At 39.8% G+C, this 27,110-nt stretch overlaps 1 protein-coding gene across 4 annotated transcripts in view; it reads right to left on the bottom strand.

Annotated features, from left to right (window-relative positions):
• Nucleotides 1–5,744: 5,744 nt before the first annotated feature.
• DLG5 (discs large MAGUK scaffold protein 5) overlaps nucleotides 5,745–27,110 on the bottom strand; it is a 104,274-nt gene continuing 82,908 nt past the window's right edge. The window contains exons 17-34 of one of the 4 annotated variants that reach the window (XM_064145466.1): nucleotides 26,883–27,021; nucleotides 25,013–25,160; nucleotides 24,422–24,543; nucleotides 23,593–23,682; nucleotides 22,767–22,935; nucleotides 19,784–19,861; nucleotides 18,980–19,142; nucleotides 17,984–18,117; nucleotides 17,148–17,312; nucleotides 16,108–16,291; nucleotides 15,674–15,822; nucleotides 15,193–15,363; nucleotides 13,470–13,666; nucleotides 12,575–12,718; nucleotides 12,263–12,390; nucleotides 10,954–11,063; nucleotides 9,195–9,304; nucleotides 5,745–7,633 (exon numbers count right to left, since the gene is read on the bottom strand). In XM_064145466.1, coding sequence (XP_064001536.1) covers nucleotides 7,530–7,633; nucleotides 9,195–9,304; nucleotides 10,954–11,063; nucleotides 12,263–12,390; nucleotides 12,575–12,718; nucleotides 13,470–13,666; nucleotides 15,193–15,363; nucleotides 15,674–15,822; nucleotides 16,108–16,291; nucleotides 17,148–17,312; nucleotides 17,984–18,117; nucleotides 18,980–19,142; nucleotides 19,784–19,861; nucleotides 22,767–22,935; nucleotides 23,593–23,682; nucleotides 24,422–24,543; nucleotides 25,013–25,160; nucleotides 26,883–27,021 — 2,505 coding nt within the window. In that variant the 3' untranslated portion in view covers nucleotides 5,745–7,529. The remainder of the gene's footprint in view (nucleotides 7,634–9,194; nucleotides 9,305–10,953; nucleotides 11,064–12,262; nucleotides 12,391–12,574; nucleotides 12,719–13,469; nucleotides 13,667–15,192; nucleotides 15,364–15,673; nucleotides 15,823–16,107; nucleotides 16,292–17,147; nucleotides 17,313–17,983; nucleotides 18,118–18,979; nucleotides 19,143–19,783; nucleotides 19,862–22,766; nucleotides 22,936–23,592; nucleotides 23,683–24,421; nucleotides 24,544–25,012; nucleotides 25,161–26,882; nucleotides 27,022–27,110) is intronic. The other 3 variants (XM_064145467.1, XM_064145468.1, XM_064145470.1) reach the window with 3 other exon arrangements.

Raw genomic sequence — 27,110 nt, 5'->3', positions numbered from 1 at the left:
ATCTCAGTAATTTGCATCTGTGCTATCACAGAATCAGAACAGTGCAGAGGGAGAACCAAATTAATTCAAGGATTAGAGCCTCTGCAAGCCAACAAAAGGTCATCAAATCCTACAGGAGGCGTGTGGACTTTCTCAAGTCATCTCCTACTGCTTACAAAGTAGGTTCTTTTACAACTGTACTGCTGACACTGCTGGAAACACAGTGAGGCATCACTTTCAGAAACTGCAGATCTGGAATCTTAAGGAAACATTCTCTGAAATTGAAGGATACTGAATGCTGGAGTGGATCAGCTGCCACTGTTCACAAGATCATCAGCACAGAATCACAGAATTAACCAGGTGGAAAAGACCTCTAGGATCCAATCTATCATCTAACTCATCTAATTAACTCAACCACGGCACTAAGTGCCTCAGCCAGTCTCCTTTTAAACGCCTCCAGGGATGGTGACTCCACCACCTCCCCAGGCAGCCCATTCCAATGAGCAATGACTCTTTTCATGAAGAATTTCTTCCTAACATCCAGCCTAAACCTGCCCTGGGACAGTTTGAGACTGTGTCCCCTTGTTCAGTCACTGGGTGCCTGGGAAAAGAGACCAACTCCCACCTAGCTACAATCTCCTTCCAGGTAGTTATAGCAATAAGGATAAGGTCTCCCCTGGGCCTCCTCTTCTCCAGGCTAAACAACCCCAGCTCAGGTTGGTCAAGCAGGATCTGCCCCTCCTAAATCTGTGCTGGCTGGGCCTGACCCCCTGGCCATCCTGTAGGTGTTCTGTGATTGCAGTCAGGATGATCTGCTCCATTTTCTCGCATCAACTGAGGTCAGGCTGACAGGTCTGTAATCTCCTGGGTTCTCCTTCTGACCCTCATGCATGGGCACCACATTGAACAGCTTCTGGACTTCAGGGACCTCTCCAGTGAGCCATGACTCTTGGTAAATGATGGAGAGCGGCTTGGTGAGCTCATCTGCCAGCCATCTCATCACCCTAGGATGGATCCCATTGGACCAGATCCCATAGCAGTGATCATAAAAAGGCTATAGAATGAAACCTGTAATTATTACACAACTGCACAGTGTGCTTTATTAAACAAACAGACTTCACATAATATCCCAAAATACTTTAGCATTAGAGAACAGGGTGAGGAACAGGGTTATTAGGTTGCACCAGCAATGGAAAAAAATATTGGAGTTTAGATGTGCAAGGTGTTAAGAAGCAATGTAACAAGTGAATCATGAAGCAAGGAATTGCAGCAAACAGGAAGGCTGCACTGGATAGGACAGACCTCAAAAGATTTATCTAGCAGGAGGAAAACTATAAAGCCAAGGTAATTCTCACAACTGGCATCTCACTCCCATGCTGAGAAAAATGTCATGGAGCACTTGCCAAAACTGTGTGTGGTTAGACTGAAGAAAAGCAACAACTGGAAGGAAAAACACAGAAGCAGTTGTGGATCTGAAACCTCGTTTTCAACATGGAAGGCACAAAACTACCACTGTGGAGCCAGGACTGGAACCATCTTGCTGGAGTTAACTCACAATAAGACATTATGAAGTATCCCACAGAGAAGCACAGCTGTGGACTGGAGCCAGTGCAGCCCTAAGATTTCCTTACTTCATGCCATTGGAAGACAGCTCTGATGCCATTCTGTGCAGGGACAGCAGAGCAGTACCTGCAGCAGGAATTCAAGTCTCTTGGATTTCCAGTCTTGCAGCTCAGAGAATCTCTACCATGTAGGGCCAGGAAGGGAAGGATATACACCTGATTCTCAGAACTTCATTTCTGTTACTTCACAGCTGTGAAATTGTCTCTCTGGCATAAAATATGTGGTACCACCCAGAGAAATTAATTCTAAATAACTGAACTGCAGATCAGTCAGAGCAGGCCTCAGCATATCACACTGCATTTGCAGCTATTAAACATGCATTCTTTACTACAGTACAAGTGAGGACATCAAAGTGTGAGTATCCATTTGTATGTTAGAAACACATCTGCAGCCTAAAGCTCCACAAGGCCACACAGTACAGTCAACCCCAGGTAAAAGTCACAGACATTTGCACTATGGGATCAACCTTAAGGCTGCTAAGGACTTTGAACCTCTGCCACTGTCCTGGAAATCAGATCAGCCTGTGGTTTCTTCAGTAACTGCACTTCCTCCTCTTTGCATCACAAACCTAGCTGTTAGTATAATGATGTGAACGACTGCTTGCACTCTCAAGTCATAACATTCTAATAAAAAAACAACTTTCTACCTTTTGCCTTCAGAACTTGTGTCTGACTCCATGGGAACAACCCCCTCAAAATGCTGTAACTAACTCTTTTTATCACAGAGCTGTAAGACTTACAATTGCATTTAGAGTCCTTGCACATATTTAGACAAAATGATGCCTTTTCAAGCCTCCTATGGTTGACACTGACCAAACAGGATGAAAGATAAAATCTTAGGTTTGTCACAGGTAAACCACAAATAGTCTAATTAGGATAAACAACCAGATGATTTGAGCACCTAACCGCTAAGTTCAAATGCCAAGAATCTGTGGAGCAGGCACACTTGGCAAATAAAGAAATGACAGTGATTTTAATTGATGGACAATATTGCTAACAACATGTGATGAATCTGCAACACCACCAGATGCAAAAGTTGGGGGGAAAAGGTCAATTCTTCTGAAAATCCAAGTCATCATCTGCAGAAAGCTGATCATCTCCTGCCTTAGAGGAAGGGCACAGAGGGGACTGCATAACAAATGTCATTCACATTTGTACTGAAAAACAATTTAAAAGAAGAAAGTGATGGCAAATAGAAATGAAAATTCATCAAGAAGGATTCTTCTTCAAGCTACTGAAAGTATAAAATGTTTTCACAGACTTGTTTGCAACTTAGGAGACATCAGTGTGTTGTTAAAGATGCAGTATGTACATGGATTAAGGTAAGAGTAAACTGCTCTTTTAGTTTTCTAAGCTTTTAGTAGATCTTTAGGAAGATGGGGACAATGCAAAATGATAAGAAAGAGCACACTGGACAGTTAGGAAGTGGAGTTTGGGAGCAGAAAAGTAGTTTTGTGCTTTAAGCTGGGTGTAGAGAAGATGGTGGTGGTGGTGGTTCAGCGTGGGATTGTTCATTTTCCTTAATTAGCAAAACAGTATTGGACCTTCTCTTTATACCGTGAACAAGCAGAGGAAAAGGCCATAAATTGAGATACTGTAATCTGGAAGCTTCCCCAGCCACTGCTAGCATTCCCTGCAGTATGAGCAATGCACTTCCAGCATACAATGTACTGTTAACAGAACACAGCAGTAACAGGTCACTTGCTGTAATACAAACTAAGTCACAAAACACAAAGAGTTTGGTTATTTGCTTCCTAAAATAATGATTACATCTCTGACATTTTCCTTCCTACATTTTAAGGAAAAGAAAACCACCAAGCCCACATATATTTTCAGAACTTGTGTGTGTTAAGAAAATAAAATCTGAAATAGAACAGGAAAATTAATTCCACACAGGGGAAAAAAAATCACTGCACCTCAAACAGGTGTATTTTGCTGAGAAAAATTAATTACAAACACTTACTTGAATGAGATCTACTGAAATCAGAACACCTTTAATACCCCTAACTTTTAACCTAAGTTACAAGAGTGAAGAAACAAAATACAAAAATCAAAACCAAACCAAACAACCAACCCCCCCCCAAAAAAAAAAAACCAAAAGAAGAAACAAACAAAAAGACACACACACAAATTTCTGTATTGGAGGTCTAAGAAGTTATTTTCAGTACTGAAAATACTTTTAATTGTTTTAGTGATAAAATGCTTTTTATGCACAGTTGAAAAGAAGAACAGCTTTTAGATACAGAACTACAAATTCATCTAAAATAACTTGTCAAGTAAAAATGAATGATTCTTACAAGAGAACTGAACAATCCCAAATTCAGTAGGTATATTCACACTTAAGTAACAGGATCCCTTATTCAGGTGGTTTTTAGATGGCTCACGTCACTTGGGTTGTGCATTTCATAGAATCAACCAGGGTGGAGGAGACCTCCAAGATCATCCAGTCCAACCTATTTATAAGAAAGAAGTCCAACTGAACAGCTCACACATCTGCTACCAAAATGTACTTTCTCAGTGAAGAACACCAAGACATTTTCTAAGAAAAAGTACAAAGTTTTTAAAAAGAGACCACTTGAAAAGCATCCTACTGTAGGAGGAAGCATCACTGGAGCTGACAGAGGAGCTGTAACAGAATGCACAGGAAGCGGTGCTTTTTAACTACTGTTAGTTTCCTACTGTAGGTCTGGGACCCTTACCAGTTGCTGCACAAGACCCAGTGTCTGCCTTGTTCAGTACCTGTATTTTTCACAGTAGTCTCTTCAGTCTCCAAGCCAGTGCACATTTTTCCAATGCCAGTGTATTTTCAAAGGAAATGGAAGAAGAATCTTAACAATGACACAGAGCTTTATACATAAGTCTTGAAAAGTTTACAAGACTGTATTTCAACCACACACACGCATTTAGGAAGGCTGTTAAACACTGCTTAAGATAACACTGAAGGATTATGACACGGCCTCCAAATTTACCAGACACTGAAAAAGGACTGTCATCTGAAGAGGAGAGGCTGGAAGCTGTCAGAGGGCGATTCTGGACCTGGCAAGTCAGGTCAATGTGAGCAGAATGGAAGGTTTGAAAGCACGCAGACGCTTGTTAACAACAGATCACACATTTGGGCTGTAATTAGCTTCAGCCATTATATGGCAGTTTAGCTACAGGGAAATAAAATTCAAAGATGATGATTTCCAGCTGACAGCTAATATGCTGCATGGGTGCTGATGAGCATGAGGATGACACTTTCAGACCTTGGTCACCTTGCTATATTCAAGTACTTTTTAAATGCCCCCAGAAGTATATCCTTTATTTAAACATCTACACATAATCCCTCATTTCAGAACGATGGCCAAATCTAGTTGCCACGTGTAGTATTATAAAACAAAATGGTGTGTCAGGGAACTGTTTCACTGACTACAGGAATCTTTCTAGTGTTTAACCAAGACTTCCATTCTACTTCCTCATCATCAGAAGATACGCAAGGTATAGCTGTTACTAACCTGCCAGAACGTGCTTATTTTCTTCACCCTTCATTAGAGGATAGCATGATGGTGAGTTGTTTTTTTTCAAGACAAGCAGATTAGGTGCAAGTCCCATCTCAGGCCTGAAAGCTAGGTATGCACCAATCCTAATTAATACTGAAGGTGACTACTTGGCATCTGAGAATAAAGCAAGCAGAGAATTCAGTACACAACTAAGTTCCCCAAGCTTTCACATAACTAATTGGACAGAGCAGATTGGTCTGTATGAAGTGTAAAAAACTGAACTACAAACTTCTATGCTGTGCCTTTAAGCTAATGATTCGTGTCTTGGCCTGTTAGGTTTTCCCTGGCTTTCAGTGACACTTGAAAATAACAGTGGTAGACTTGCTCACCTCTCGAGGCCTCCATCCAATCAATTGCATTTCCACTTGAAATTCTCAACACCACTGGGCCAGAATGTTAAAAATATGTAAATATAAACCAACACCTCACTTCTTGTCTCCTATGGGTTTTGAATATCTTCAGTATCTACATATGAAAGACTTGTCAAACCCACAAAATTGCAGCCTATTCTGTCCAAGGTGAGCAGCTGAACCTGTATGCATCAGTTGTAGACAGAAGATAAACACAAAGATGATGTTAGCTATATGCACCTTTTACACAGAAGTCAAGTTATAGAAATTGACCTTTATTTAGTAATCAGTTTCTTTAACTTCTTTTTCAGTTTTTGATACAAAGTGACATTTCCATTTTAGTACAGAAAACTCATGTCAGAACAGTACCTGTCTGTTTCAGTTGTACCACTGGAGTCTACTCTGACCTCAGACTTTAAAGAAAAAAACCAAACAAACAGTAAGATAAAAAAAAAACAAACTCTGTCCCTCATCATGAGAAGTACTTTGGACCAGGAGTTCATCCATACCATTTCCTACTTTTTCATTTCTATATATATATATATATATATACAGTATTAGAATAGTATGGTATAATACTATCTAAAATACTATATATATTTATATGCATTATAGTTCAAAATCTTCTCTCTCTATAGTATAACAACTATATAAACCCGACAAAAAGTATTTTGAACTATAAAACAGCATCTGTAAAACAGGATTTAAATTTAGGATCTATCTTCCAAGAACTGTGCAAGAAGAATCCCTTTTTTAATTAAAAAAAACCCTAAATCTGCAAACAGAAGCAAAACTACAGCCTGTAGTGTAAAACTAGACACCGTATACAATGAAATGTAACAATCAGTGACCAAGAAGCAGTTCCACCCAGGTGGTATTATTAAAACCACAATACAGTACCTAAGAATCATGGCACTAGAGACAGAAGAGACAGGTACAAAACATGTGTTAAGAACAGAGTCAGAAGTGCAAAAAAAAACCACCAAAAAGGGACCAGATACAATGGAGTTTGGTACAACAAGTCAATAAGTATTGCAACCAAAACTAAAGGATCACTTATTCTTGGACAGAGGAAACACTAACAATTTAGTACCTTTCTAAAGGCTTTTAATCAAAGCCCTAAAAGTGTGGCTGCTCTTAAATAAAAACAATCTATGTGAATGCTACACACTGAAATACAAAGCTTAAGAATTACCCTGCATAATTGCACCAACATAAGCTTTCCATATTTACAGGATCTAAAAGTGACAGAACACAGCATGCTGGGCCTAGCTTATGATGCTTCCCCACCAGTACTTAATCCAGGCCCAACAACCAAAAGTCGGTGTTGCTCAACACACATTAGGCTTGGATTGTTCAGATATATTATAACATTTAAATATCAGATTCATGCATAAAACAAAAAAAGAGATCTTTGACAGACAAGGGTTGAGAGGATAGAAACAGTGGTCTGCCCTGTAAAAGAGTGTACTTCCTTAGGAGCTTACTCCCAAGACGTACCGATTCAATCCCACATCATCACCTGGACGTCAGCCATGTGCTTAGAAACGTTCCAAATCACACCTAAGAGTCACATTGTGCACAAATCATTTGCTCCTATTCACAACTTTCACCCCGTTCTGAAGAGTTAGCTCATGAATTGAAAGAACACAAAGTTCAAAACAAAACAAACCCAAAAAAGCCAACAAAACGAGAAAAGGACATTCAAGTAAACAACAACCACCAAATACTTCGAGAAGGTTTTGTAAACTTGTCATTCTACAGGGTTTTGCAGCATTGTTAAATTCATTAGTCATGGACAAGTACATGCAGGTTGCAACCCCTTGTGACAACCTGACATGTGGACACATACAATGTAAGAGACAAGCGCAGAAGTGATCTACCCCTTTCCATACGCCTCCTTGAGTCCTTGTGTGTTCAGTGTTATCATTCCCCTTCGTGAAACAGAAATCACTTGTGGCTATCTTTAGAAAAGACAGGGTTCATTGGATAGAAAGTTAGTTATTTACATCTGCAAAGCAGTTTCACAGCAAAGAAATCTACAGTGGGCCAGCTGGAATCCACAGGACTTTGTTTTGTTCTTGATCAACAGTTGTCATAATTTGAGTGCAAATGCTTGAAAGTGCTCCTCCCTGGACAATACCTACGGAAAAGAACACATCACACACCCCCAACAGATTAGACTGAAACAAACAGCTACGACTAATTACAATGAGCAGTCATCCTCATTTTTCTGCAAAGAGTTTCATCAGGAGACTACTACACAACACATCATTTGTCAGATGCATAACTTAAAACAGGAGTACACAGAGCAGACAGAACCAGCATTCAATGTACAAGTTTTTTCTGTGAGCTCTTAAAACAGGCCAGGAAAGCCACAGAACTGATGCCTATAATCAACTGAGACAAGTGTTTTGCTAGCAGCCTCCATGTACTATTTTCAGAGGCATTAGGTGGCAGAGTTTAAGGCTAAAGATGGTCAGAACCTGCAATAATAAACCTCCCCTGCTCAGTATGCAGCGTTAAGAGTTTTATATTTATGTGGTAATATACACAGAGACTAAAGCTGTAGCAACTAGACATTATTTACAAATATTACAAGTAAATTATGAGGCAGCTCAAAGACTCTTGAGCTAAGTAAAGCAGCAGTGCTTGCTACTTCAACTCTTATTTTCAGCTACATTCAAGGAACAAAAGGCCAACAGCAAGCAACTCTCTGAAAATCAATTCAAAAGACAAATGAACACCTTGCATTCTACCGTGGCCAAACATCACAGGCATAAAAAGTAGAAATGCCAACACTGACACAGGAGAGGAGACTTTAAAAGTGTGGAACTTCATGACATGAGAAATATGTCAGTAAGCTTCTGGCCTCAGTTACCACTAATGCTGGAAAAATACACAACGTCTTACAAATGTCTTTTGCAAAGACAGAATTTGATCTTGCATAAAATACTACTTAACTCTGCAGCATATTCTACATTTTATGATGTCAGCTGAGTTTAGATCCAGAACACAGTAACATGCAAGGTCTAGGAAAGGTGACAAATAGTAGTAAGGAAGTGCTCACAACTTGGTACACAAAACAAAACTAGCCTGAGTCATAAGCCCCAAAATGTACTTGGTGAAGTAGTCCCAGAGCTCATCCGATAGAGCATGTCATAAAGCTTCATGTGGAAGCTATCATGTCCAACATACCCAACGACAGGCTTATATGCACATCATCATAACTTCAACAAGCTTACATGCCAACACATTTTGAACACCAATCCTCTCTGACTACCAGCATCTGGAAATGCTGATGACAGCAGGAGTTACTGCACTTGGCACTAACAGAGGAAGGTCCTTCCCACAGGGCATGTGAGCAGATAGACTCAGGGCTCTCTTGGACTGACTGTTCGGTTTTGGTTTGCTTGATTTGCAGTTTGAAACTAACATACTCCCTACCTGGTATAAAACCAAAAATACTTGGTTATAAACAAAACATTTTCAGAATCTCACCAGGTCACAAAGTTCATCACATGCTAAAACAAAACCATGTCAATGCAAGGAATAGTACTTTTATCTTGAGGTTTCTTCTCTCAATAAAACAAAATACAAGAGCATGAAGCTGCCAAAAGTAGAGTGCTCTCTGAAGGAACACAGGATTTTCTGAATGAATTACAGTGTAACTGTTCCTATTAATATTTTGATTAAATACTAACCTGTAAAGTACTTGCTATACTCTTGTTCTATTTTTAGAGCTGTCTCAAACTGTTCTTTGGAATGTTTTTGTGTAACTTTGTCCCTCAGGAAGATTGGGTCCTTTTGCTCTCTGCAAGAAAAAGCAAAGGAGGAAAGAAGAAAAGAAAAACCTTGTGTAAGAGCATATCTTTTTTTTTACGGACTCGCATCTTGAGGAAAATGCACAAGCCTTCTTAATTAGCAAGCACAATCCCGTGCAGAGAGTGCCATCTACTGCGTTTCCGCAGTATCAACAGAGTTACCAGCAGCATTTCACTCCTAACAAGTTCACTTTCCATAAGAGCACTCCTTTAAAATCTCAGAGAAAGGGGGCCGGGGGAGAAAGAGTTTCATTTTTCCAGTTCTCTCAAACACTCCAGTACTCCCTACACAAAGCTGGGCTCAAGGGCCACTCTTTTAAGAGCTCAATATCAAGCACTGAATCAGCCTATGCATGATACTTTTTGAGATCACAGTTTCTCTGTTACCCAAGCTGTTGGAAACACTAAGAAAAATATATAGAGAAATGCAAACGGTAAAATAAATCAATTTTATTCTGATCAAAGCTTGCAACACTCTTCTCAAAATGTGACTTGGGGTCCCCCCCAGGGGCTAGAATTTATAATCTATTAGTAAGGTCATATAGATGGGTAGTGAAACAAGATAAGCATCGTTTGTGACAGCAGTGAGAAAAGCAGCACGATTTTACTTTGCTGCACGGGGCTTTGGAGAACGGCAGCAGAACCAGGGCTAGATCAAAAAGGCTGTTTTGAAAACCTTTGGTGCTCATAACAGGCAGAGACAACATGTCAAGTACATCATATTTTGATGGCTGCTATAAATCCCTGCTTGTCAAGCTCAATTGCTCTCTATTACTTTCCAAAAAGAGATAGAACTGTAATGCTCACCATTCCACTTCCAAAAGAGCTCAAGATTTGACAATTCTATTTATCATTCAGGTGCATGATCCTGCAGTGGTGAGCAAATACGCCTTACTACTTTGTCTTGCTTCTGCTCAAAGGGTTGATACTTCTCTATTAAATAGATAGTCTATATACAGATGAAGAATATTAGTGGTCTTCAATTTTCATAATGAAGACAGCAGAAGTATGAAATCTCTCCAGAGAGTTTCTTAATACTTACATTAGGAGACTGTACCAGTTCTTGGCAAATAAATCTATCAAAATGTGCATAGGCCTGCTCAAACATTAGGGGAGGGACTGGGGATTGCAACTCTTGTGTTCTGCTTCTGGCTATACTTGAGCAGGAAATTTCCAATACTGAAAAAGCATGACCTGAGAAGACACAGTACAGATAGTCCATGGCAAAAGGGGATTCCTTTACTGTTTTCACTGGAGGATGAGGGTGGGAAAGCTGAGGTTACGAATCATATTTGGTTCCAGTAAGAAGATGAACAGCAGTTCTTTGTCACAGTCACCACTTAATCCTCAGTGGATCTCACTGGTGTCTGCCTTACTGTTTAACACAAAGGTGAGCAGAAAAGATCTGAAAGTCTTGTGGAGTACATAACAGTTTAGTCTCAGTTTCTTGGCAAATTTCACTCAATTGTCATGCAACCAAAGCAAAGTTAAAACCATTTACCTCACAGCGCTTTCTGTAAGGATTACTTTTCCCCATTTTAAAGAGATTTAAAACTGACTAGGATGAAAGAAACCAAGGTAATGAGCTTATTTTAAGCTAAAATAAACAACCCTGAACTATACCCCTTCTCAGACTTACTTGATTTGCTTAGCATTTTTGTAGCGAATAAAAATGACAATAGGGTAGATATGAACACTGTGGAGCCGTTCGATGGCATGAGGAGCGATGTCAAGCAGACAATGACAATCCTAAGATCAAATGTAAATGCAAAACACTCATTCAGTTAAAGAGCACAAGCACACGTGCAAATCCCTCATTTCTTCCCCCTATTTACATCACAGCAACCCAAGAGACTTTTCTTGTACATTTAGCATTTTGGGGTTAATGAGCAATTTAGACCCAAAGGATTTCAAACAAAGAGAAGATGACAAACTGCAAGAAATTGCATTCATAGTCCCAAAAGCATGTGCTGATAGAAATAAAAGTATTTGAAGAGCTAATGAAATGAAAACTCAGACTGGAATATATGTAATAAATTGCTTCCAATTTTAAATTACACAGAATCACAGAATGTCAGGGGCTGGAAGATACCTTCAAAGATCATCCAGTCCAACCCCCCTGCCAGAGCAGGATCACCTATACCAGATCACACTGGAACAGGTCCAAACAGGTTCTGAATACCTCCAGGGAGACTCCACAACCCCCCGGGGCAGCTTGTTCCAGCATTCTGTCACCCTCACTGTAAAAAAATTCCTCCTCGTGTTTATATGGAACTTCCTGTGCCTCAATTTCCACCTTTTGTCCTGGTTTTGGGCATTACTGAGAAGAGCCTGGCTCCAGCCTCCTGGCACTCACCCTTTACATATTTGTCAACATTGACGTAGTCACCCCTCAGTCTCCTCTTCTCCAAGCTAAAGAGCCCCAGCTCCCACAGTCTCTCCTCACAAGAGAAATGTTCCATTCCCTTAATAGTCATACTGATTTTCTCTTTCAGAAATCGTAAGCAAATGTTAGTGTTGAAGGACTAAGACTTTCTGTGTGGCTTGACAGAAAACTGTAAGCCATGTACAGATATTTGCTATCACCTACCCCCAGGATTATTAGGGTTTTTCATGTTCCATAGGACTGCATTAAATAGAAGAGTAAAAATAAAATTCAACTCTCACTTGGGGAGTAGGCAGTTGAATCTCCAGAATCTTAGAAAATAATTGCTATCTTCATGTAATAATACAACCATTCCTTCTTCCTACAAAGGTAAGCTAGCATAAAACAAGCTTTGGACACTAACATGCCAAAGCAAGGTAACTTTTACTTTACTCAGCAGCCTGGGGAACCATTCTCTGAATGTCTCAAAGAAAGGTCAAAACTAACAATTTCCAGTCCCCCAACAAACTGTGATTGTATACTGCAAATTGTACAAAGCACTGTAGCACTAAAAGTCACTCACCTTTTCTGTTATCTCTTTTATGGAAGCTACAGTTGTAACATCAAAATGTCCACTCCTCCGTTTATAATCAATGAACAGACAATCCTTCACACCCCGTTCAATGGCTTGCTGGGAAGCTTTCATAACCTCTGTTTGATAGAGCCAGAAAAGATTCATTCTCACTACTGCTCCTAAGGCACAGAATAGGTCTAACAAAACAGCGTCTCCTTAGTTAGATTCTTAAGGTTCATTTCTATGTTTGTGGAACATTCAGTTCAGCTACAGACCTGTTACCAAAATGCAAGAGTAAATCAGTTGCATTTGCATACTTACCAAGAGGACACCTGCAAAATTTCCCAGGAGATTCTTTGACCAACATGTCTTTCACAGCATCAAGTAAAGGTCCTAGAATAAGGACAGGTCTGGGCGAGGTACAGTCCACTTTCTGTACGCGCTGGTACGCCAGACTGGCAGAATCTACACCAGGAGAAGATGCATACAACTATAAATGCTTTTCCTGACACACCTCAGGTATAGATGCATAGACATAGTGGGTATAGACAGATGCATACTAACACTGATGATGAAAACAACTCCCTCACAAGGGATAAGGGCCTTGACAAGTAAAAAATTCTCACTAGCCACTATTACAGTTTTTTCCCCTGACAGCTCAAAATAGACTATTTTTTCAATTGAACCTGGTGCTTCTCCCACTACCCTCACCTGCAATTTACCACAAACAATTCTTCCTTTCTCCTAAGAAGTGTAAACAAGATGCCATATTTAGTTCTCTGGTTTGGCTTGCTGAGCTCTTTGAATGAAGTGAGCATTGTAACCCCCATGAGTTTTGTAGGGGTGTGAAGAAATAAGTGACAACTTTGGAGTGGTGTCCAGGATTTAAGTCTAGACTAAGCGACCTGGACAGAAAATAAGGAGGTGAAAGGAAAATCAAAACCATGCATCAGAAAGCAACCTCCCTCTGCAAATGGCAATTCATGCTAATGGCCCTAAAAACAAGCTATGAAAGCCAAACATTAATTTGAAGCACTCTGGTTTGTTATTTTCTTTTAATTGCTATTAAAACTAACATAGATAATGGGATATATGATCACCATCTGTAACCACACCAACCAGAAAGCAACAGTATTCAGTGTGTCATGCTGCAGTTGTTTACAATGAAAGAGAAGGAAAGTCAACCTCCTGCCAAGTATATAACAAAGGTACTTACCATCCAAGAAAGGAATTGAGTCTGTACTGATTGTATCAAGAGCCAGTAAATCCTTTCCATCTTTGGAGCCACTTCGTTTGTGCTTGTGCTTTCTTCTGAAGAATGACCGCCGTGCTGCAGCTGACAATGTCTTAGATGAACTGTTTTCATCTTTAGCCTCAGACATGCTGTGTCTCCTGTAGAATTCCTGATCCATCCTATTATCAAACAAACCATCTGGTTGGTATTTTAACTCACACTTTGAATTTTTCTAACAAGAAACTGCAGTGCTGCTTCTGGAACGCACTGGAAATACTCATCTCGAGTCTTAACCAAGTTTCATCATCGAAAAGTAAACAGGAACAAACTGTAACACACAAAATAATAAGCATCTGAAAACCACACACTGTCACTGCTTCCTCAGCATACTCACACACAGCACAGGGGGTGACCACTCTGATAGGCAGGGCAAAATTCTCCAACACAGCAGTGTGCGTGTACTTGTCAGTGAAGTCAGCCTCATGCAGAGGGCAAGATCCTATTCTTTCTAGGAAGCTGTGTAATATATACACATCCTAACAACTAACTTAACAGCAATCAAAAATAGCCATGTTATTCTACACAATTCTACACCAGCACAAATATTTTGTCCACTTAACAGGTGTAAAATGTATTTGGTTTTACTGTCCATCTTCCAGTAACAAGTCCTATCTATCAATGATGTGTATGGGTCTGCATGTGTATGTTGTACTTCCACACATACCATGTAGTACTACACTTCCAGAGTCAGAATTCATTTTCAGTTATGACATGGAGAAAAGACTATTAGAAAGGAAGGAAGGAAACAAAAAAAAACAAGTAAACTTAAAATGAAAAACATACTTTGACCACTGAGTGACAACTAATGTGATTTCAGTAACTATATAAAAAAGTCAGTTCCTGCATACTCCTTTACTAACTGCTCTAGCAACATTATGACACTGTGGTGTCAGCTGCTGCCCATAGGTAAGTAAAGACAATGGTACTTTCCAAGAACTGCTGTGATATCCTTGCATTTGAGCATTTTTTGCTCTGGCTACTCTTGATCTTTTTCCTTAATTATTTATCACAACATTGGTCTATGTATACTTTCAAATATGGCTTCTAGTTTACTATTTAGTAGCACTAAAATCAACTTGACAGAGCAATATATTTAATCTAACATTATTAAAATCTGCCATCCCTAAAATGACATGTCTAAGAATTACTGTGTCCCAGCAAGAAGAGAAGCAAAGAAGCTCTTCATACTACATCTAACTATCATAGAATCAACCAGGTTGGAAGAGACCTCCAAGATCATCCAGTCCAACCTAGCACCCAGCCCTAGCCAGTCAACCAGACCATGGCACTAAGTGCCTCATCCAGGCATTTCTTGAACACCTCCAGCCATGGTGCCTCCACCACCTCCCTGGGCAGCCCATTCCAATGCCAGTCACTCTGCCAACAACTTCCTCCTAACATCCAGCCTGTACTTCCTCCGGCACAACTTGTGACTGTGTCCCCTTGCTCTATTGCTGGTTGCCTGGCAGAAGAGGCCAACCCCACCTGGCTGCAATGTCCCTTCAGGTAGTTGTAGACAGCAACGAGGTCACCCCTGAGCTTCCTCTTCTCTAGACTTAACAACCCCAGCTCCCTCAGCCTCTCCTCACAGGGTTTGTGCTCCAGTCAGACTTCAAACACAAAGGCTGTAACTGAGGTCACTCACATGTATTTACTTGGAATCTGTCCTCTTTCCAGCTTCTGAGCATTTTCATCGAGCTGCCAAGCCATCCAGCAACCAAAGTTTCCCTGTGGTAGAGTGTCATCAACATACAAAATGTCATCCTTCTTAAAGCTTAAATCCTGATCCACCTCTGCGAGACGGTCATAAAGTGCTCTGGAAAGAAAGACATAAACAGGCTCTGCAACTGATCTCCAAAAGCTCAGGAGAAAACTATACATACTTATCTAAAGAGAAGTTGATGAGATTAGCAGCACACTCTACCTTTCAAAAGCATGCAAGTTTCCAGTGCAAGTGCAGACTTACTATGCTAGAGATTGTGTGTTCACAGACAGAGACTTGCTGGGATAAAGCAGTAAACTTTGAACTGAAAAAAATTAGTCAAGGTGCTGTCCTATCTCTCTCGGGATGCTCAGCATATTATCCTAACAGCCTTATGCTGTCATTATCAGCCACACTCAAATACCTGATATAGAATCCATCTCCAGGAAGCTCTTTTATCTTATTGAACTCTTCTATTCTGTATTGAGTCTTAATTTTGATGTTTTCTCCAGGCTTCAACATTTCAAGATAAGCTTCCTCAGCTGTTTTATTTCGCATATCAATGGACCCATACTGCAAAACAAGGAACAGAAACTCTGAGGTATCAAATTGTATCTTAACAGGCAATAGAATTAGACAAGCTTAAAAAGCATGAGAAACAACTTTTTCCCCTTGTCAGGCTCTTTATAGAAGCAACTCTTGCCACTCAGCTCCACTACAATTTGAACCTCAACACGTCCATCAGGAGACAATACCCAAGCGAACACAGCAGATACACACACAGAGACAGTCTGAAATTTTCCAAGTGTAAGCTCAGAATCATAAAATTAACACTGGAAAGAATCTAGTATTTTTTACCTCAAGTATCATGTCACCCAAGACTAGTCCATCAGGTCCTTTTGCTGGGCTATCGTCATCAACATCTGAGACAAATATGCCATACAGGTTTCCACCACATATCTGGATTCCAAGATCCACTTGGGACTTTTTAACAACAACAGTTCTAGGTTCAGGGGTCCTTTTGTTTGTATTCACAGGGCCCCTTTTGACAGGAAGAAATAACACATGCACTTCAGCTTTAAAACTTGCATTACATGCAATCAACTAGTCATCTGAAAAATACATATTTAAGTAGTTAGCACTCAAAATAGGTCACCTACAGACACAGCCTTCTAAGATGAACATCATATACATAACAGATCTTCTTAAATAAACCAATGTTGTACTAAACTTATTCATGCCTTGCAGTTTGAAAATGTGCTAGTTTGAAGCAGGCTAGAATGTTTTGGTGAGAAGAACTAGGTTACAGGCTGTGGAAAGAAAACAATGATGATGTCTACTTTGCTCATAGGCTTGCTGAGATGTATAGGAACATGAAATAAAAACATTAGGTAACCACTCTCACTTGGGCTGATGGCTGAGCTGCATCTCTCTAACCTCACCCTTCATTTGGACTAACTCACTTTGCTTCCTAACCCCCTGGCTGAACCTCTGTTCTTCCTTGGGACTGGGGTAAGTTGAGAGGGGTAGGGGAAGGTGAAGGGGTGGTTGAGAGCCCCTCCTGGGGACTCAGGTTTCTGGGAGGGGAGTTGTGCTTCTGTATCACCTTTTACCTTGCCTATTTCTGTCTATAACTGCATATACTGTAAATATCTGCTTGTATATTGTGCCAGCTGTAAATAAACAGCTTCATTCATATTCCCAGAGCCGGGCGAGTCTAGTCTAGGTGATTTCTAAGGTGTGAATGGGAGGGTGAGGAACACCCAAACTATCACATCCATTTAACTTGCCTGCTGACTTACTCCAATCAGATACAGCATTCACCTTCACTTGTTTTTTAATAACCTTCACATCCACCCTAGTATTCTTGTCCATAAAGCACAAATGTTACTCTCTACCTTAAGGAATTCCGGGGACTGGTAGTTGGTGTGGTTTGCTTGGATGGAGGCGTCATAGTGCCTTCATCCTGTTCACTCACAGTATCGATTACGGAATGATTGTCAGGTGTGGCAGCTCCACTGCCTTGAGGAGTGGAATGATTACTCACAGGTTCCAGTCGAGAACTGAGAGAACAAAAAAAAAATGAAAGGAAGACTGATGGGTTACTGTTCTGCCAATGGCAAGTATTTTCCACATTAAGTCTTGAATTTGGCTGTAAATTAAGTATAATGTAACAAAAAATCCTCCCAACAAGCCAGCATACTAAATAAGAGATGGTCACCATAAGTCTGAAAGAAAGCTAGAGCTTGGTTTTAAAGTGTGGTTGTGCAGCCAATTGGAATGGATTTCACTACTAGGTTATGTGCCTTCTCTAATTAATTTTTGGAAACTCCAGCTATAGAATCATAGAACCAACCCGGTTGGAAGAGACCTCCAAGATCATCCAGTCCAACCTATCACCCAGCCCTATCCAGTCAACTAGACCATGGCAGAAAACATCAAAACCTTTTTGAAGTACTACAATCTCCTAATCCTAGGAAGAAGTCATCTTTTGTTTGAGCTTAATGCATTTAAGGATCATGCTCAAAGAAGAACACAAATATAGCTGATGCATCAAGCGTTTCTTGTTGAGAAGCACGTTCCCTTGTTACATTGCTAAACAGACACACTTATCAGCACAAATGTGTGGATGTTTGCAAACATTACCTGTACAGAAGCTATCTCCTAGTTAAGTAACTGCAGGGAGCAGAGAACTGTTTTGTTGGGTTTTTGATCAAAGCCTAGCCAGCCTTACCTTGACCGCGAATGATTTCCAAGCTGGTACATATGTGGGTTGTACTGAGCCAGAATAGTAATGGTGTCGCACTGCTGCCCAATGATTAGTCGAGCCTGTTGCTCTGTAGCATTTCTCAGATTTATTCCATTAAACTACAGGGGGAAAAATGCACAAAGCAGGATCTCAGGTTTTCAGATCAAAACTAGCAAATTCATTCTTTCGGTCTCCTCATTAAACTACTGTCTAAATGCTGATTGATTGCCACTGGGGTAATTGGGAAGGTGGAAATGCTGCTACACAATGCTTCCTGAAGTTTACTCTTCAGAAAGAATGACTGTAGTTTAACAACTGTTTGGTAACCTGGCCATAAGTTCAAAAACCTTTTTACTGTTTAAAGACATATGTATCCCAAGCTCTGCTAGGATTTGGTACAGCTAATCTGAACTAACTACAGATTTTCAGATTGATGATCAATCAGGTTCACTGCAGTATCATCCCCACACTGTGCAACAGAAGATACTTTAACATTCACAAGCATGAACAGGTCTAACACTTGCAAAGTAGCTCTGTTTTCTACAAAATGCTCCTCCACATTTAGCTAATACTGTAGAAATAACTGGGCTGTAGGTAAGGCCTGCCTTAGTACCTTTTAAACCAGGTACCTCAGGTGAGGATATGGGCACAGCAAGAGCAGCATGAAACCTGATGCAAGTTACCTGCATGAACTCACCTTATCAGGCAGAGTATGGCACTGGAATTCTAATAAGTACCAAAACTAGCTACTTTATAGTTTAATTATATATATATAAAAATGCAATGCAGACCTATCACCAATTGACATCATATTTTATGAGAAAGCCTGACAAAGTCTCAACCAACACAATTATGACATGTACCCTTTGCTACATCTCACAGCACACAAGCTTCCACACAAGATACTCTTGAGGAAGGCAATTTAGTCTGCAGTTATGAACTGGTTTCACTAAGCCATAGGAATAATAAGCAAACAATTACCTCTAGCAACTGATCACCATACTCAAGGCCAGCTTGATGGGCAATGCTCCCACCTGTTACTTTAGAGACAAATATTCCACCGTTTTCTCCGCTCACGATGGAAATCCCTAGTGGCTCTGAACCCTTCTGCACTTTAACATGACGTGGCTCTTCCATGTAGGGCCTTTTAGAGGAGACAGTTAGAACTCACTTGGACAAAATTGCACTTGAACCATCACAATGTTGAAATTACATGCAATACTTTGTGTATGTCTGAACTGTAAAAATACAATAGGTTTAAACAATCACTGAGAAAAGTACTGCCAACTGTCTTAAATGCATTCCTTCAAGACATGCAACATACAGTGGCAGAAGTTGATATAACAAGTACAGGACTGCTCTAAAACATTATGGGAAATGTGAATTATAAATAGTATGGGGATGAAGTAGGTAGGAAAGAAGCTTCCAGATGCATATTACGTAAAAATAACTGGACCACTGTATATATGCCATGTACAAACTATATTCCAGAAGTGAAGGCTACAAATATAAATGCTGGGAGTCTTTATTACTACTGAAAAGAAACTTCATAAATAACAAGATGGTAAAGCAAAGGACACAACTATCAGATTTCAAACTTGTATGCAGGGAAACATAAATTAGTAATGAAAATAAGCAGTTGCAAACTCAAGCTATTAAGACAGCTGTTTGCATGGTAGCATTACAATTACCATGCAAATTGTCCTCAGGGCAATCATCCAAACATGTAAAATAGCACCAAGTGCGCAATACTGCTCGAGAAGGACAACCTTATATCAGGCAAACCTCAAACTCCTTAGTGATGAGAACCTAGGCCTAGGAGCCAGAGGGATTCTGAGAAAAGACCTATTACGGAACAGATATCTGAAAGACGTAGAAAATTGGAAAAGACAACACTTAGAAAAAGACACACAGCAGTAAGACACTAGTGAGTACAACAAGAGAAAGGCTTACACCAAGGAAAACCCTGACACATGCCTCTTTTCTACCCCCACAGTCAGGATGTATTCACCTGTACAAACAGGGCTGGTACCTTCATGATGCATACAGAAAAACAGTAGCCTCCCAAAAAACGCCAGTCCACATTACCGTGAACTTAATAATGTCTACACAGCAGCAGGCATCATGAGGTAGTAATAGCTGAGCTTCTTCTAAATGAAACAGCTTGGGTACCAGTGGCCAGTCCAGTTTTCATTTTAATACCTTTATGCTAAACTTCCACTAATTGGGGTGTTCTCTTTCCTCCCATCATTGTGTCATACAAGCACTCTCTGACTTGTGCCAACTGCTTCAACTATTTTAACTGTGCTATTTAGAGACCTGATGCGTTAACTCAACTTCACTCACTGCTACTACTGTGAGCCAGGCTGAGGACAGGTATCTTTGAAAAGAGTAAGATTTGGGGAGGCAGACAGAGAGAAGATGACAAATATACTATGCTTACTGTCACAGCCTTGGAAGACATCTATTTGGTAGCCTTGTGCAGCAGGGGCATAGTAATTTGACAGCTTACAAACACATAAAAGATCAAACTGGCTACTGATATAACATCAACATCACTGTTAGAGGCAATGCCCTCAGAGCTTCTCTCTGGATGTGATGAAGGTATGGCAGGTTCACTACTGCTCATTACAAGCACCTAAGACATATTACCTGAAGCTTAATACCACAAAAATCAAGGCATTCTACCTCTAGAAAAAATAAAATTGCATCTTTCTGAAATGTATGTATTCTGCCTTTCTGGTTTTTCATCTACACATGCATTTATTTTGTCTGTATTGCACTGGAATAAGATTCTAGTAAATGCAAAATGCAAGGTACCTAGTAAAGCTTGTAGTAGGAAATCAATAGTGAAACCAAATGGTAACATTAAAAACGCATCTTACTTGGTAGGCAGTGTTACTAAAATCAAGTACACTCTTCTATAGCAGTCAGACTGCTTGCCACAATCACTAAATACTTATTAGAAAGTCTTTGTTGATCCAGTTTTTAGTTCTCATTTAAATTAAAATCAACAGGACAAACAAAAGCACTGATGGATTTTTTCCATCTGTATTACTGTTACTACTACTACCACAGTTTGGGGGAAGGCCAAGTGAGCTCCTTGTGCTCTGTGGAGAACAGAAAGCATTTTAAGAGCCATTTAAAATACTACCTAGACATTTCCAAACATTTTCTTATAATAGACTTAAATTAGCTACTTCTCTAAATTAACTCCTTGTTTTACTTAGTCTTGGGGGGGTTTCTGGGATTTGGTTTTGTTTGTGGTGTGTTTCGGTTTGGGGTTTCTTTGTTGTTGTTGTGTTGTGTTTTGTTTTAAAAACCAAACAACCAACAAGCAAAACAACCCACAACTTGGAATGACATTGGTTTTAGAAAGTCAATTAGGGCAGAGTAAAAGCCAGAGTAAAAGGGCTGGAACCTGACTGTGCTTCAGTGAAAAAATCTCTTATTCCCCAAAGATCAGAATATCTGTCTTGCATCCAGAGATACAAAGTTATAGAGGTGTCAAAGCTGTAATTTTCAGATGAACATTATGCGTCATCAGTCGTGTGAAAGAAGGAATTCTGACTTGGAATTTGCAAGTGACAATTAGAAGAACACTTATATGAGAACAGAGAGTACATGTAGCACAAGTCACATTGAAGAAAATTCACACACTTCCATTCCCTTTCAAAGTAACACTGCCCTTCATACACAATATACACTTTAGAATTACTCAGTAATAACCAGTACTTCAAAGGACACAGAAGTTTCACATAAAATTGAATGAGTAACTTTTTATTACTACCAGAGAACTTATAACACACACTATCCTTCCTACTTTACCATCCACACTTCTTATGGCCAGTACTTCCACAGAAATCAAGCAATACAAAGGGGTCGTGATGGCCACACACATGTACTGTGTTGCAACACATCACAGCTCCTTTACACTGCCAGAATGGCACTCAACTGCCCTACTATAAACAAAAGCATGATTCAGATCGGTGCTGTAGTATTCAATGCTTTCAATTAATGCAAACCTATTCCTATATTGTCAGCACAGATCATGGTAAATTAAAATCACATTTCTAAGACAGACTCCATAAGCAACAAGCATATAAAATATTAATCATGAAATATAGAAAGTTGTTAAAACACAAGGCTCGTGTTTTTAAGAACTATACCAGGTTCAAATTCTGCAGGCACATACTTAACACTGTTGTTACTAGCAGTCTGGTACAAAGGGATCACTCACAGTAGTAAAATAGCATCTGTACAAATAGCATTTGTACATAGGCATATGTTCTTGCACAGTTATGTTTTCAGTCTTTCACGTTACCTGGCTAAACTGAACCAAGGCACAACATTCTCATATTCTACAATGCTAAGGCACCTCATACTTAGCTATCAAATGTTTCTAGAACTTAACTTCATTTACTTTTTCAGAGTACAGAACAAGCTGAAGGTGTGTGTTTCTATTTAGGTCACTTACTTGGTGTGGCTGTTAATCCAACATAGGAGAAATAAAACCTTTATGGAATCCCTTAATTCTGTAAACTCAAGAGGCACTATTCAGCTTTGAACATTAAAAAAAGCCTGTGTAAATATCTCTCACATACTTTGTAAAGAAAACAGAAACAGTAAGAAGGACCTGAAGTGCACTACTGCCCCCACATAGGTGTCAGTTAAAATTAAATGCTCACATTCCTTCACCCCAATAGACAAATGTACAGAAATCTCTCAGACACATTTGTACTGAAGGCAAATACCATGGGGACCTTACCTATCTTTTCTACGTTCTCCACCAGACACTGGGCTAATGGAAATCCTAGGTAACGTAGAAAGGGAGTTCTGAGACTGGCTGCTGGCGAAGGAAGATGTTTCCAAGTTAAGGGGTGACTGTGGAGGAGTAATCAAGCTGGGACTGCTACATTCAGAGTGTGACAAAGAGCCTATGGAAAATTAACAGTTGAGTTTTTGTATCCTGCATCTGCTGTAGTCTGGAGATATACAACATAGTTGAAGACACCATACACATTTGAGACAAGAAAGAGGATCAATTGTTCATCAGTATTCTATTAACCATGTATAGAGCTTATGGAAATCAGGCAACTATTTTCAGACAGTGCAAATTTACTGTCCTTAATATCTACACATCAAATCTGTTCTCTCTAAGTATGCATGCAGCTACTACCATCCTCAACAAGGATAGGTTCCAGACAAGCTGGCAGAGTTGCCGTCTCTCGAGATGTTTAAAAGGAGACTGGATGTGGCACTTAATCCCATGGTTTAGTTAATTAGAAGGTATTAGGTTATAGGTTGGACTTGACCATCTCAAAGTTCTTTTCCACTTTTCCAACCTGGTTAATTCTGTGATTGTTACTTTTTTAATACACTACTTAGGTGACTTTAGAGCATGGAAAACTCGTAACAGTTTTTAGTAGAAAACTGGAGGTTTTTAACATCTCTATGGGAAAACCCAAACTTTTTAACCTGAATAAAAAATTGTCATCTTTAGATTTTGGAGCAACCTGATTGAACAGCTGCAAATGCTTTGGATTGGCAATACTAAAAACAGTATGACTAAAATTACTTATGAAATAATTCACCTCTGTCAGAGCCCATCATGGACCTTGGATATCTTGGTGTTAAAGGGATCTTAATTCGTTCTGTTCTGTATTGCAAGTTGCTCGAAGAACCTATTTGTACAACAAGAAAGCATTACAATGACAAAGTAAAAGTAAACACATGTGACAAAGAAGTACATTAAGATTCTGTTTCTTTTCTGGCCTCTAGATATATGCACGAGCCGTGGTGGCTACGCCCATACGTATCATGCACATCACATTTCTAGTAAATGGTCTTGATTAAATACTCAGTATGAGCAGGAACACAAACATGCATCAAAAAAAAGTTACTGCACAATGGAAAATTCAAAAACCCTCTAAAATGTTAAAATGTCATTGCTACAAAGCAAGCATTTGCTTTGGTATTACTAGGATAGGTATAAAAAAATCTTGTATGTCTAGCAAGTAAACATAAGTAATTCATCTTCCAACAATAAAGTTTACATTAGGCCATTAGTCACCCTTGATTTTTCATTCTGGGGGCTCTCTCTTCTTTCCAGCTCACTGAACTTCAAAAATGCCTTCTTTTTATAAAGGTAATTTCAAATGGTGACAGGCACAGAGAGGAGCATCACTCACATAGACAGAGCATTTTGACAAGACTAAAGAATGAAATCAAGTCAGCTACTTCCAGGGAACATCTTTACTCACAAAGCAACAAGAATATGAAACAAAAGGAAACACAGGAAACCTTTAGGCATTGATAGCATTATGACAATCCCATAATGCATCTACTTAAGGAATTTTCCATTTATCCTTCACCTCCAATATACAACAGTCCCAGAGGAAATAAACCAGAAAACCCAGTTACCAAGTCTTGCACTGGAAGGCAATGAATTTGAGCCATGAGATGCTCTTGTGCGTGAATTTTCAGAGTAGTCGTTGGAGTGTTTATGACTCAGGTCCAAACTCAAGCGACCTTGATGCTGGGAACTACATAGAAAGAAAAGGAGAATAGGGCAACACTTAGAACTAAGCAAAGCACCTCAGCAAACAACAAACTGGCCAAAAGTTATCCTTGTGTCACTAACTAAAATGAACGCTCCTCTCCTTCCTACTTTCCAGTTGTGCCATCACATTACAGTTGAAAAGAAATCAGAAAGGAGTATTGCCTACAGTGCAAGGATTAAAAGGGAAATAATTGTTTCAACAAGAGTAAGAAAAGCATTATAAAGTATTTCATAAAGATAATCGTTTCTTTTTCAGTATCAGCCAGTGGAGCAGAGGGAAACCTAATGCACTGTTTACCCAAAGACAGATAAGCAGCTGGTATATCACTTATATTCTGGCACAAAAGAACACACTACACTGCAGCTGCACTCTGCACTGTATTAAATGAGTACCAGAAGCAGTTGCACCCTCATGAAAACAAAAATAGAAGGAGATACAAATTTCCAATCACCTGGGATGCAGGTGCTGATGGCATATTTGGCTGGCCACTGACGGGCAATTGCTGGTGTGAACTCTATGGCTCCAGGCAGTATAGATAGGATTTCTCATGACAGCAGTTACTGCAGGGCATGGTGCTAAGCTTCTTGGTACTGTACCTGCTTAAGATGATGAAATCACATTCTTACCAACCTAATAAGCATATCAACTAAAGATTTATAATACACTTAAATACTTCTATAATTATGTTATGTAGCAGTCTGTAACATGAACATAAATACATATTATGAGCATACAAATACATTTCTAAGCATCACATGGCACCTAAGTAGCTTATTTGGTTTATGACTAGATCATTACAGAATTATACAGTGAAATCATTCACATTAGAAGATTTTTAACTGCACTGCTACCTAAAAGATGTTCTCTGTTTTCAAATATCAAACTTTTTTATACAGCAAAATAATTCCACATTTCTCTTTGACCAGCCAACTGACAGGAATGACAGTTTTTATTTGGTGCTTGAACTGACTGCTGCTAAAGCAATTCTTCTGTTATCTCAACGACTTCCACTTCTAGTGTGTCCTATGACTTCAAATGATAGCATTTAAATATTTATGAAACGTAATACTCAAGTTGTTCTTTTAAGTACACTCATCCTTCAGTACTCAGACAAAGCCCATTTAGCAATTTCCTCCTAAATGAGTGGGCAGCATACAATAGCATACCCCTGCTCCCAATATTGAGACATACAATTGTATTGACTAATGCAGGTTTTACTTGGAGTTAGTATGCAAAAGTACCATGATACATCTTTTCCTTAGAAAAAAAGTATTATTTCTACAATTACCAGAAGACAGACAGAAATGTGAAAGAAATCACAGAGCAAAAGCTTCTTCCATCTGAGCTACTGGTGAACACGTCCTTACTTCCTGAAAATTGACTGGACCAACTGAAGCTGTCTATTGTTCCAAATACACAAGTCATTATCTCTGTTACAGGCCACCCAACCAGGAAGAGAAGGTGGATGTATTATTCTATAAACAACTGCATGTTGTCTCAACGCTGCCAGCCCTTGTTCTTGTAGGTGACTTTAACCTGCCAGATATCTGCTGAAAACCTAACACAGCAGAGGGGGCAGTCTAGAAAGAGCATAGAAGGTAGCTTCTTGACACAGCTGCTGTGCCAGCCTACTAGAGGTGAGGCTCTGTTTGACCTGCTGTTACAAAGAGAGAAGGGCTGGTGGGAGATGTGGTGGTTGGAGGCTGTCTGCGGTGCAGTGACCACAAAACAATTAAGCTCTCAATACGCAGTGAAGCTGGCAGGGGCACCACCAAAACATCCACACTGAACTTCCAGAGGGCAGACTTCGGCTTATTCAAAGAACTCAAAGGGTACCGTGGGAAAAAGCCTTTAAAGACAAAAGGGCCCAGGATGGGTGAGCCTACTTCAAGTAAGAAATCTCAAAGGCACAGGAACAAGCTGTGCCGATTTGCCAAGGAATACGACCAGCCTGGATGGGAGTGGGACTTGTGAAGGGATTAAGGGAAAACCAAGACCTTCATTTCGTGTTCACTTTCAGAAATACAGGAAATCTTATCTGTCTCCCTAATGGATAGGCTACCTCTTGTTCACCATTAGTGTACTCCAAACTCCTCTGCACAGAAACTGACCAAATGTCCTCCTGCCAGGAGTTGCTCAGTTTCCTTAATGGTTCTTAAGCAGAGTGGACTTCTACAAAGTCCAAAATCTGATGAGATTACAGGACACCATAGGAATAGGTTTTGTGAGTCATATTTGTCACAGCTAATTCCCAACATTACCCACTACGGACAAATTCCTTGAGACATTCCTACAGAGTATCTACACCTCCTGCCACTCACTTGCTGACATGCTGCCAGCATATAACGCAGCAGGCACAAAGCCATCACTGTGCCTAGCAGACCGTTTTGGTGAGTATGGTGCCCACTCCTGTAGCTCTGGAGACAGATGTTCCTCGCTAGCTGGAGCATACTTCTGCACCTACAAAACAACACAGAAACTGCATTACAGGAAGCTGGAGAGGCAGTAAGAAAGAAAAGAGAAAGCCAAACTCTCTAAGTTGTAAGCAA

The sequence above is a fragment of the Pogoniulus pusillus genome, chromosome 6 (assembly GCF_015220805.1).
Source record: "Pogoniulus pusillus isolate bPogPus1 chromosome 6, bPogPus1.pri, whole genome shotgun sequence".
NCBI lineage: Eukaryota > Metazoa > Chordata > Aves > Piciformes > Lybiidae > Pogoniulus > Pogoniulus pusillus.
The sequence above is the reverse complement of the archived record's forward strand: the minus strand, read 5'-3'. Positions and strand labels throughout refer to the sequence as shown.